At 46.8% G+C, this 13604-nt stretch overlaps 1 protein-coding gene across 2 annotated transcripts in view; it reads right to left on the bottom strand.

The window, feature by feature from the left end:
* REV3L (REV3 like, DNA directed polymerase zeta catalytic subunit) overlaps positions 1-13604 on the bottom strand; it is a 720104-nt gene that overhangs the window by 351009 nt on the left and 355491 nt on the right. For both annotated transcript variants that reach the window (XM_029595253.1, XM_029595254.1), the window contains exon 12: positions 4954-5096. In XM_029595253.1, coding sequence (XP_029451113.1) covers positions 4954-5096 — 143 coding nt within the window. The remainder of the gene's footprint in view (positions 1-4953; positions 5097-13604) is intronic.

The raw sequence follows: 13604 nt of genomic DNA, 5'->3' as shown, positions 1-13604 counted from the left end.
TCGATCGAGGGTCTGCCGAACAACTTCTTGTTTGTGGAACGACCCGCAAGGGGAGAAGAGGAACCTGTCCCTGGGAACGCGGACAAAATCCAATGCGTAACCGTTCTTTAGAATGTCCAGGACCCACTGATCCGATGTGATGCGGACCCACTCCTTGTAGAAAAGAGCGAGACGACCCCCTACCCTTGGGATCGGCTCGTGGGTCCATCTGGCATCATTGGGCTGGTTTGGTGGCAGAGCGAGATCCAGCTGGTTCCTTACCAGATCTACGCCCACGAAAGGACCGGTTCCAAGTCTGAGAGCGCGAGGAGGGATACCGAGGAGCTTGTTGCTGTCTGGTAGTTCTTGCTCGACGCTGGTTACGAGTTCGATTTCTAGAGAAGCTGAAAGACCTGGTAGAGCGGGGTCTGTCCTCTGGAAGTTTATGTACCGCATTCTCATTGAGAGACTTAATAATTTGGTCCAAATCTTCCCCAAAAAGGAACTTGCCTTTGAAAGGCAGGGATCCCAGTCGTGCTTTGGAAGAAGAATCAGCCGACCAGTTGCGGAGCCAGAGAAGACGACGGGCCGAGACCGCTGCTACCATAGAGCGAGACAAGACCCGGAGAAGGTCATATAGGGCATCTGCCCCATAAGCCAGCACCGATTCTAACCTGTCCGCCTGCTGAGCCTCGGAATCCGGGAGATCCTGCGAGGTGAGCAGTTGTTGTACCCAACGCAGTCCTGCTCTCTGAGCCAAGGCAGTGCAAATAGACGCTCGGACCCCAAGTGCGGAAACTTCAAAGATTCTTTTTAGATAGACCTCCAGCTTCCTATCTTGAAGATCCTTCAAGGCAGTACCACCAGTAACTGGAATGGTAGTACTCTTAGTTACTGCTGAAACCGCGGAATCCACCGCTGGGACCTTAAGCAATTCAAGAAACTCCATAGGTAGAGGATAGAGCTTATTCATAGCTCTGCTGACCTTGAGAGATGCCTCCGGAGCATCCCATTCCCTAGAAATCAACTGCAGGAAACTGGGATGGGTGGGAAAAGCCTTGGCAAGCGGCCGAAGACCTGCAAGGAGGGGATCCCCCTGTTTCACCTTAGGATCCGGAGCAGACGGTTCCGGGGGAGGATCAATGTCCATCTCTTGAAGAATATGAGGAATGAGTCCTTCCAACTCTTCCGCCTGAAATATCCTAAGGACCCGTGGATCGTCGCCCTCCATTTGAACAGACACACTGGGATCAATCCCAGTTGGATCCTGAGAGGGGTCCACCTGTGGACTTAAAGGAGCACCGCTTGTCGGTCCCGCGGGAACCTTGGAGGGTGCCTGTGACACTCCTAACTGCTGAGGCGGTCCTAGGGTCGAAGGTCCCCCTAAGGAAACATCCAAACGTGGAAGTTTAGCTGGGGTAGGTTGCAAAAAGGGTCCCAGAGGCTGACTGCTTTGCAGGAAAGCCCGGTGCATAAGTACCACAAACTCCGGAGAAAAACCGGGGAGTCCCGGAGGAAAACCTCCTGGAACATTAGTTGCCGACTGACTGTCAATTCTCTCAGTCATGGGAGCCAAAACGGAGGGAGGCGGCAAACGCGATCCCCCTGCATCCTCTTCTGAACCGTCGGCTTCCTCGTCAGAAAATAAAATGGCCGCCGTTCCCGCGCTCAACGGGAACGGGGCTTGCCGCTTCTGAAAAGCGCTCTCCTCAGAGAGAGTTCCTGTGCCGTCCCCAGCTTGCTCTGCGATTCCCTCAGCCGGAATACAGGATGAACAAAGTCCCTCAGAGGAGAGCCGACTCGTCTGCCGACTGCAGGAGGCACAAGCCGACGCGCGCGGCATAGCTGTGAGGGGAGGCAGGAACGAGCGGCGCGCCAAAAATAAAAACAAAACCCCCTGAAAGGCGCCTTGAATACTTCCCCGCTCCCTGTAAAAAAACGAAAGAGCCGCCGGGGAATGAACCTCCCGGCAGCTAGCAGCCCCGGGGAAATGTCTTCGCGGGGCTGTAAGTCGTCGAAGCTAACCAGGAGCGGGGGGGGGGGGGGGGGGGGGGGGGGGGGGGGGGGGGGGAGAAACTCTATCAGTGTCACTGATGGTTACCCCTGACAGAAACAAAAATGCTGCCCTCCAGTGCCAGTCAGAAACGGCAAGAGGTGAGGTCCTGAAATAAAAAAATTGAGGAGAAAAGAACACTTACCCCCAAAAACGGACCTTCGAGAAGAGAAACACAAAAAAGGAGAGTAAAGACCGAAAGCAAGTCCCTCCCCTTAAAGGACCATTACAAAGTAGCAGTCACTTATCTTGCCAGAGAAAAAATTTCTCTAATTATTCTTTAAATAATATATAACCTTTTTTTTTTTTTTTTAAATTTTTTTTCTTGATTCCTCAGAAAACAGGAAGGCCTAAAACCTAATAACCTGTGCTGGGGACTAGCCAGTCCCCTGCTCACATCTGCTGGAGTCAGAAGATACTGAGGATTCTAGCTTCAGCTGTGAGGTCATATAGGACCTCCCCCCTCGAGCTTTTGTTCTGACTCCATCTGCTGGACAGGGGACATAACCCCACCGTCTGGACTGATCCTTGTACGTACAGGGAACTGACATTTCCCAGACTGCAGTGAGGATGAACTCTCCTCACCATGGGAACATTTCAAGAGCTTCAAGGCTGCTGCCAAAACATCCCCGTTCCCAACATCTTGCATCAATGGATACAGATGCAGATGCTTCTTGGCCCTAACCCAATGCATGTCATCAGATCTCTGTGATGCTGCAACCCAAGAGACTGAACTCTTCGCTCTCTTTGATTGGGAGGAGATAGATGATGGTCCATCCATATAGTCCTGCATGGCATTCGATGTCCTCCCAATGATGATTCACAGCTAACGATCATTGCAGGTCCCTCGATGCGGATGCCACTGAGGCTGATAGGCCATACTTACGAATCTAGAAGAGATTTTCCATGAAGACAAGCTGTGAAAGACATGCCCTAGGAGTCAGTCACACAGAGAGGGGATCCATGATAGACATGAATCTCTTATAAAAGAGTCACTTGTTGAAGCCTCTGACCATCTCTTCAAAGGGCATCAGACAAAAAAAAAATCAATGCATTGAAATCAAATGACTCAGTGACAGACAAAAACTCAACCAGTGCCACCTCTATGCACTGATGCCAGTGCACCAAGCAGCTGCCAACAAATAAATTAAGAAAATTTAATGAAAAACCTACTTAGGTGACTAAAGGGAAACAGACCAAGTTCGAGGGCCCCACGAAAGGCAAATCCTGCATGTTCAAGAAGAAGGTTCCGTAACAGCAGGAGACACAAAGAACCGTGACCTTGGGCCCTGCAGAAAAGATGAGACTGAAGGGGTCCCTGCTTGGATATGTGGCAGAATCAAATCAAATTTCTGTGGCAGGCTCCATCTGACGATGTCACCCATGCATAATGACTGCCATCCTACTTGTCCACAGAGAACAGCAACATCACAACAAGAATTCTAGAATGCTGTTGCACTTGATTTTTGAAGCCACTGCCTCAAATGGATGACATCAGAGTCATGTCCAGCAATCATCTCTGCAAATACCAAGATTGCTGCTGCAGACAAGGACATGCAGAAGCAGAGATCCCTTTATAGTCTAACATACATTTTAAATTTTCATGGGGACGGGTAAGTGTTGGTGCTGCTTGTTGCTCAGCAGAAATAAGACTCATACAATAGTGTGTATATACATACATATATATATACATACACACACACATATTCTTGTAAAAGCAATGGTTATAATAAATGCAATATATGCTACAGCAATATTCTGATAAGCATTTGGTCTATACAGGACCACTTATGAGTAGACGCAAAGAGAAAAACAAAACAAAAAGAAAGTATTTATAAGGATCTATCTTTGTTGATTGCTTCTACCACTTGGTCCCCTTCAAGCAAATACAACAATTCCGGTAGTCCCTGCTGGAAATAGGGCATCAGCTCCTCTGGGAAGATGAGGACTCAGCACTGGGATCTTTGTAATCTGTTCCATTTTCCTATGTTGTTGGCTTCCCTTTATAATGTGTAAAAGTGATCTTACTGGCTCAGGCACAGTCCTTTCTTCTTTATCCACTGCAACTCAGAAAGCACCCCAATCCGGAAGTACAAGGGGCCCAGGGGCTGTATGTAAGAGTCTTTGCTTTTACTAAAGCAAAATGCAGTTCCTGCTAGTTACTTATTTTCTGGATTACAAAGTTTCGACATACTAAAAGAAAGCATTTCTACACAAGTGTTTCAAAGTAATACTTAAAAGACGTTTTCTGTTATTTAACTAAGAGAGTTCAAGGCATTTTCTTATCTGTATGCTGCAGGGACTATGCAAAGGGTGCACAGTAGCATCCTGTTAGAAGGCACTTACATACATTGGCATTATTGCTGCTTGCTAGTAAGATTTCCTTATCTGCCCATCATACTGTCTCTTCAGTTTACCTAGGCAAAAACTAGCTTTGCATACTGCAATTGTTTCTAAGAACAATATTCAGCACTTCAACTGTCTCTCTGCTATGTATTTAAGTAAAAGCAGTTTTGTATATGTAATTATAATTATTTCTTTTATTGTATGTCTAAGCTTTATTATGGCTATCATTTTCTTCACTATATACTAAGAAATGTTCTCATGCATGCAATTATACTATTCTCTTTTAAGCATAGCAGATTCATATATATATATTAATTGAAAGCATCCATTTTACATAGGGCACTAGCTACTATCCCTATGCATTACACATCTAGGTGTGTATCTATTGAATCTATGGTAATTTCCACATTTTGTGTGTAATGCTTTAGTTTGCTGTTAGCAATGCAAACCCTCTTCTGCAGCTTTGTAACACAATTTGATCTCATCTGCTGTAAGATTGTGTACTAAATAAATGAATGATTGTCCATTCTTACACAGGGTCACAGGCTAGCAAAGCAAACATCTATTTGACTTACCACTATTTTCATCGGCAGTGCCGTCTAACTGTGGTATGGAGAGATTAGCCAAATGCAAATTTGCATCACTCCACTCCATCTCATCTTCTGAAGACTCATCATCTTCCTCACTCCAAGTTTCATTTGGATTGTTTCCTGGCAGACTAGGCAAAAGTAAGAAATTGCTGATCAGACCCAAGTCCCCTGGATGTCAGAGTCCACAGTTACACCTGCCTGCTATACAGTATGATGCTTGTAGAATATCAATCACTCTTTACCAAAGACAGCTTTTGTCGTCTTCCTCCTTTGCACTGCATTCTCTTGGGTAGCTGAACATACAAGATCATCTGTTTAATTCACACCCAGCATGCCTCCTTACATCTTTCTAACCACAAAGCTTTGCATAGAGCAGACACTCTCTCTCTTACATATTTTTTGTACTACGTTGAGTAGTCCTATAAAAATACTGAGAAGTAGTAATAATCTAAACAACTACCAACACTAGTGTAGCAGATGCCCAAATATTGGGTTTCCTAGGCCCAAGTAGTCTTTCCATGTAGTACTCTGCCCCACCAACCTGTTGCACTGATCCAGTCAAGTTGAGCAATGTGTAGTTTGCCAGACCAGTTCAGCTACATGAATGCCTGCATTTCCACTAGGACTTCTAGTTATTACTGTATCTGCAAGCCTGCTAGACAGAACCAGCACCTAATTAAGTCTATCATCACAGTCCAAAAAGAGTTGGCTATTCTGGAGAGTGCACAGCTTTTCAATCTCTCATTCTCAGTGCACAAATTCACAGAGCACAGTAGAAACTCCTGCAAACATGGGGACCAATGCAAAAAGCTGAGAAATAAAACTGTGCAATAATATTCAGTGCACAAGCTAATTTTTTTTTTAACTCCCGATGCAATAAACTGATAATATGCTAATGATTCAGGAGTTTAAAAATGCCCACAAACTGGAAAATGCGCACAAGGAAAAGGCTTAGCAAGCAGCAAAACATGATTTATGTATACAAAACATACTTTCCGCTTTGAACAACTCTTTTTTTTTAAATATTTGTTTTGGGTTTTTCAAATAAACAAGAAGGTTAAGATCATGTTACATGGATTACAAACTGGCTAAAAGACCGGAAACAGAGAGTAGGATTAAATGGACAATTTTCTCAGTGGAAGGGAGTGGGCAGTGGAGTGCCTCAGGGATCTGTATTGGGACCCTTACTTTTCAATATATTTATAAATGATCTGGAAAGAAATACGAGTGAGGTAATCAAATTTGCAGATGATACAAAACTGTTCAGAGTAGTTAAATCACAAGCAGATTGTGATAAATTGCAGGAAGACCTTGTGAGACTGGAAAATTGGGCATCAAAATGGCAGATGAAATTTAATGTGAATAAGTGCAAGGTGATGCATATAGGGAAAAATAACCCATGCTATAGTTACACAATGTTAGGTTCCATATTAGGTGCTCCCACCCAAGAAAGAGATCTAGGTGTCATAGTGGATAACACATTGAAATAGTCGGTTCAGTGTGCTGCGGCAGTCAAAAAAGCAAACAGAATGTTAGAAATTATTAGAAAGGGAATGATGAATAAAATGGAAAATGTCATAATGCCTCTGTATCACTCCATGGTGAGACCGCACCTTGAATACTGTGTACAATTCTGGTCGCCGCATCTCAAAAAAGATATAGTTGTGATGGAGATGGTACAGAGAAGGGCGACCAAAATGATAAGGGGAATGGAACAGCTCCCCTATGAGGAAAGACTAAGGCGGTCAGGACTTTTCAGCTTGGAGAAGAGACGGCTGAGGGGGGGATATGATAAAGGTGTTTAAAATCATGAGAGGTCTAGAATGGGTAGATGTGAATCGGTTTTTTACTCTTTCAGATAATAGAAAGACTATGGGACACTCCATGAAGTTAGAATGTGGCACATTTAAAACTAATCTGAGACAATTCTTTTTCACTCAACGCACAATTAAACTCTGGAATTTGTTGCCAGAGGATGTGGTTAGTGCAGTTAGTATAGCTGTGTTTAAAAAAGGGTTGGATAAGTTCTTGGAGGAGAAGTCCATTACCTGCTATTAATTAAGTTGACTTAGAAAATAGCCACTGCTAATACTAGCAACAGTAACATGGAATAGACTTAGTTTTTGGGTACTTGCCAGGTTCTTATGGCCTGGATTGGCCACTGTTGGAAACAGGATGCTGGGCTTGATGGACCCTTGGTCTGACCCAGTATGGCATGTTCTTATGTTCTTGTCCAAACCTTTTTTAAACCCAGCTACACTAACTGCACTAACCACATCCTCTGGCAATGAATTCCAGAGCTTAATTGTGCGTTGAGTGGAAAAGAATTTTCTCCGATTAGTTTTATATATGCTACTTGTTAACTTCAGGGAGTGCCCTCTAGTCGTCCTATTATCCGAATGAGTAAATAACTGATTCATATTTACCTGTTCAAGACCTCTCATGATTTTGTAGACCTCTATCATATCCACCCTCAGCGTCTCTTCTCCAAGCTGAACAGCCCTAACCTCTTTAGTCTTTCCTCACAGGGGAGCCATTCCATCCCCTTTATCATTTTGGTGACCCTTCTCTATACCTTCTCCAGTGCAGCTATCTTTTTTGAGATGCGGCGACCAGAATTGTACACAGTACTCAAGGTGCAGTCTCACCATGGAGCAATACAGAAGCATTTTGACATCCATCGTTTTATTCACCATTCACTTTCTAATAATTCCCAACATTCTGTTTGCTTTTTTGACTGCTGCAGCACACAGAGCCAATGATTTCAATATATTCTCCCAGGACAAGCAGGATGGTAGTCCTCACATGTGGGTGACATCAGGATGGAGCCCAATCATGGAACACTTTTGTCAAAGTTTCTAGAACTCTGACTGGCATAATGAGCATGCCCAGCATGCCACCAACCCTGCATCCAGCAGGGGTCCCCCCTTCAGTATCTTTTTTTCTGCGCAGCAGAAGCCTCGCGGATTTCTGGAGCTCTGTGAGAATTCCTCACAACTTTTTCCTCACGGAAATTTATTTCAAAAACAAAATTTTCCCCCATCCTGGGGTCCCCCATTGACCACCGACCTTCATTGATGCCAGTAAGTTTACCTCGTCCTTCGCATTCAGTTCCCGGCGGTGTTTTTCCATCAGTGCCAGATGGCCACCGACCACATGCGGCCTTTATTTTTTTCTAGAAAGATGGCGACTGAGTTCCGTAAGTGCCCCGAGTGCCCGAGGACCATGTCCATTACGGACCCTCTCGAAGTGTGTATCCTGTGCTTGGGCCCCGCTCACGACATCCAACAGTGCACTAGCTGTGCCCAAATGATGCCGAAAGGCCGCAGGGCCCGCTTGCAAAAGATGGAACACCTCTTTAAATGAGTGTCTCCATTTACTCCAGCCAAGGCGACACAGTCGAAAGCCTTCCTCTTCAACGATTCCGTTGCCACCGAAGTCACAGCACCATCGAAGCACCGGTGACCGTCCTTCACCAGCCTCTTCACATTCAAAGGCAACGACATCTTCTTTCTCGGTGCCGGAGAAGGACCGGACCGAGCATCAGGAAAAACACAGTCATCGCCATCGATGGGATACTTCTTCCGATGTCGCCATCGGCAAGCCATCGACATCGCAGAACCACCGGCCAAGAAGTCCTGGGGAGAAGTGGCCCCATCCCCCTCTGGACCCGGGACACCGAGGCATTCCCCACCGGCAACAGTACTGGGAGCCGAGACTCCACTAATACATGTGGATCCTCCGGCAACACCCTCCGAGCCTCCACCCCCCGGTGGCTGTGCTACCAATGCCAGCCTTCTGGGAGGAATTGGACCTGATGGTCCAAGAGGCAGTACTCCAGACACTTCGGGGATTCCAATGTCCACTGGCACTGGCTCCCATGCCGTCGCCCAACCTGATGCTTACCATGCTGGCTCCACTTCTCGAGTGCCTGGATACCTTAATCAGTGCATTGCCATCGGCACCGCCAAGACAGATACCTATCCCATTGTCCTTGGATGAGGAACAAAATTTACCGATGCCGGAGCCGGTTCCAGGACCATCGGGTCTAATGCCACCCAGACGTCCATCAAAAGCACCTATTCCATGGATGTCATATTACTGTCCTCATGCCTCAATCGGTGCCTCCATCCTTCCCATCGGTGTCACCTCCAGATCCGGCCGGATTTGGAACCATACCTTGATCTGAACATCCTCAAGGTCCTGGGGATGCACCATATGATCCCTGGGGTGATGATTCTTCTGACACTCAAGACTCGGATGAACTTCTCAGAGCCTTCACCTCCAGAAGAACGCCGATGCTCCCCTCCTGAAGGCCTCACATTTGCCAACTTCATTAAAGTGATGTCTGAAACCATCCCATTCAATTTACAAACGGAGGAGGATGCCAGGCACAAGATGCTTCAGGTATTACAATTTGTTCCTAAGGAAGTGATGGCAGTTCCAGTTCATGAGGTGCTCCTTGATTTGCTACAACTCACCTGGGAGCACCCTGGCACAGTTCCACCAGTGAACAGAAAAATCGATGCTACCTACCTGGTCCAGTCAGCTCCTGGGTTTCATAAAAGCCAACTGCCCCATCAATCTGTGGTCGTTGAGTCTGCTCAGAAGGAGGCCAAAAGATCCCGGCTTCATTCTTCTGCCCCTCCAAGTAAAGAACAAAAATCCTTGGATGCCTTTGGACAGAGGGTCTTCCATGGCTCTATGCTGATGGCATGTATAGCAGCTGATCAACTATACATAACTCAGTACTCAAAGAATCTTTGGAAGAAAGTCCAAGAGTTCTCCGAGACCCTACCAGATGAATATCAAGAAGAGCTTAATACAATCCGTTAAAAAGAACTCGATGCTGGAAAGCACGAAGTGAGAGCAGCATATGCTATCTTTGAAACTGCCTCAAGAGTATCATGAGCAGGCATAAGCGCCAGACGCTGGGCATGGCTCAAGTCTTCTGACCTATGCCAGGAAGTCCAAGAAAGACTAGCAGATCTTCCATGTATAGGGAATACTTTATTTGGTGACAAAATTCAGGAACAGTTGCGCAATTAAAAGATCATCATGACACCTTGCGTCAGCTGTCCTCTTTCCCCTCGGACTTCCCAACTACTGCTGAGGTCTTTTAGACGGGATCCTAGGAGGTTTTCCTATAAGCCACGTAGGTATTATCCACCTCCATCCTGTACTCGGCAACCAAGACCTCCCTAAAGACGCCAGCCTTGACAACCCAGGGCCCCAAAAGCCCAACCAACTCCGCAGACTGGTCCAGCATCGGGGTTTTGACTCCTTTCTAGAGAGCAGACGTCAACCCCCGCCTGCCACACCCATTGGAGGCCGCTTGTACCATTTTGCCAACATATGGCACACAATTACTACAGACCAATGGGTCTTGTCTGTGGTCAAACAGGGTTACCATCTAAACGTCCTCACGCTACCACCGAACACTTCACCATGTCTGGCGTGGGGTCTAGTCGACCGCTGTCCGCTTCTCGAGGCAGAGTTCTCGATCCTTCTGCAGTCCAGCACCGTGGAACCGGTACCTCGATTGCAGTGGGGTCAAGGATTCTACTCTCAGTATTTTCTAATTCCAAAAAAGTCAGACGGCATTCGTCCTATATTGGACTTGCGCGCGCTGAAAATCTTCGCAATGAAAAGTTCAGAATGGTAACCCTGGGCACCATGATCCCTCTCCTACAATAGGGAGATTGGCTCTGCTCTCTATCTCTTCAGGAGGCTTATGCACACATTGCCATATACCCTCCTCATCGAAAATACCTCGGATTTATAGTCGGCCACAATCATTTTTAATACCGAGTGCTTCCATTCGGTCTGGCATCAGCACCTCGGGGATTTACCAAATGCCTGGCAGTAGTCGCAGCTCACTTGCGACAAAACAACATCCACGTCTATCCGTATCTAGACGATTGGCTCCTAAGAGGTCCATCCCAGAAAGTAGTGCTTCACTCCCTCCATTTTACCATCAGCCTGCTACAGTCCTTGGGATTTCTAATAAACTATCCCAAGTCACATCTGACTCCATCACATACCCTCTCATTCATCGGGGCAAATCTAAACACAGTCCCCGCCAAAGCCTTTCTCCCAAAGGACCGGGCACGCACGCTATCAACCTTAGCCAAGGCAGTACAGACTCACCGAACCACTACAGCTCGTCATCTATTAACCTTACTAGGTCACATGGCGTCCATGGTTCATGCAATTCCAATGGTGCAACTAGGCATGAGAGTAACAAAATGGACTTCAAGGTCCCAGTGGTCCCAATCAACTCAACACATGTCCCACATTGTCCATGTCACCAACCAGCTTCATCTCTCCCTGGCTTGGTGGATACAGGAGTCCAATTTACAAATAGGACTACCCTTCCAACCTCCACAGCCTCAAATTACTTTGACAACAGATGCATCCAACCTGGGTTGGGGAGGGGGGGGCGCCATGTCAACAACTTCCAAACCCAGGGAACCTGGATAACTGCGGAAGCAAAGCACCAGATAAATTTTCTGGAGCTCTGGGCAATTCGATATGCCTTCTTCGCATTTCGGGATTGCTTCGCCAACAAGGTAATCCTGATTCAAACAGACAACCAGGTAGCGATGTGTTACCTCAACAAGCAAGGGGGCACAGGCTCTTACCTGCTATGCCAGGAGGCAGCACAGATATGGGCCTGGGCTCTCTCCCATTCCATGCTACTGAGAGCAACCTATCTGGCAGGCGTGGACAATGTGATGGCGGACAAACTCAGTCAGACCTTTCATCCCCACGAATGGTCCCTAGAAACCACTGTAGCAACCCAAGTTTTTCACCAGTAGAGCCACCTGTACATAGACCTCTTTGCATCAATTCACAACTGCAAAGTGAACAATTTCTACTCTCTACACCGCAGCTACAGCATACCTCCACGAGATGCCTTTGCCCACTCGTGGTCAACGGGTCTTCTCTATGCCTATCCTCCACTTCCACTCATCAGCAAGACTCTCGTGAAGTTAAGACAAGATAGGGGCACAATGATTCTCATAGCCCCTCACTGGCCATGTCAAGCTTGGTTTCCCATCCTACGCGACCTCTCAATCCAGCAACCAATTCGCCTGGGCACAGATCCAACTCTGATAACGCAGAACAACGGGCTATTGTGTCATCCGAACCCTCACTCCCCTGTCTCTGACAGCTTGGATGTTGAAAGGTTAATACTGCAATCATTTGACCTCTCTGACAGTGTGTCCCAGGTCCTCGTAGCTTCAAAAAAGCCTTCTACTAGGAGATCGTATCGTTCCAAATGGAAACGATTCTCCTTGTGGTCCACCACAAAAGAAATAGATCCTTTTTCCTGTCCCACAACAAGGTTCCTGGACTATCTCTGGCACCTCTCAGAATCTGGCCTACAAACTTCCTCCATCCGAGTACATATCAGCGCCATAGCTCCTTACCACAAAGGTGTAGGAGATGCCCGATCTCGGCGTAACCTCTTGTAGCTCGCTTTATGAGAGGCTTGCTACAACTGAAGCCTCCACAGCATCCTCTGATTCCAGCATGGGACCTTAACGTTGTCCTAGCACGGCTCATGAAACATCCGTTCGAGCACCTGCACTCCTGCGAGCTTTGATATCTCACTTGGAAAGTGATTTTTCTAGTTGCCATAACATCAGCTTGCAGAGTCAGTGAGCTACATGCACTGGTAACAAACCCATCATATACCAAATTTCTTCATTATCGTGTGGTACTCCACACTCACCCTAAATTCCTACCAAAGGTAGTCTCTGATTTCCACTTATTTCAGACCATAATACTTCCAAACTTTTTTCCAAGGCCTCACTCACAACCAGGTGAGCGGGCTCTGCATTCTTTGGACTGTAAACATGTGCTTGCCTTCTATTTAGACCGCATTGCAGCCCATAGGAAGTCCACCCAACTGTTTGTCTCCTTCGATAAAAACAAATTAGGAGTTCCAGTGGACAAGCAGACCCTATCACCTGTCTGGCGGACTGCATTTCTTTCTGCTACCAGCAGGCAGGCCTTCCACTACAGGAACGCGTAAAAGCGCATTTAGTAAGGACTATGGCAACGTTGGTGGCACACCTCCATTCAGTACCTCTTACTGACAATCTGCAAAGCTGCCACATGGAGCTCCCTCCACACATTTGCAGCTCATTATTGTCTCGACAAGGCTGGCAGGCAAGATTCTATCAATGGCCAGTCTGTCCTATGTAATTTGTTTCCAGTTTAATAACCTAACTTCCTTCCTATGACCCACTGTGAAATTCAGGCTGCCCTCCTACCCAAAACCACCCCAGTTGTTGTGCCTGTTGCACGTCGTTGGGTGTTTTTGGCTCATTCTATCAGGACATCCTGTAGCTTGCTAATCACCCACATGTGAGGACTACCATCCTGCTTGTCCTTGGAGAAAGCAGAGTTGCTTACCTGTAACAGGTGTTCTCCCAGGACAGCAGGATGGTAGTCCTCACGAAACCCGACCGCCAACCTGTGGAGTTAGGTTCGCTTACGTTTTATTTTATTTTTCGCTCGTACGTTTGCTACAAACGAGACTGAAGGGGGACCCCTGCTGGATGCAGGGTTGGTGGCATGCTGGGCATGCTCAGTGTACCAGTCAAAGTTCTAGAAACTTTGAC

Source organism: Rhinatrema bivittatum, chromosome 3 (genome assembly GCF_901001135.1).
Source record: "Rhinatrema bivittatum chromosome 3, aRhiBiv1.1, whole genome shotgun sequence".
Classification (NCBI taxonomy): Eukaryota; Metazoa; Chordata; class Amphibia; order Gymnophiona; family Rhinatrematidae; genus Rhinatrema; species Rhinatrema bivittatum.
This window is presented reverse-complemented; position numbering and strand designations above follow the sequence as displayed.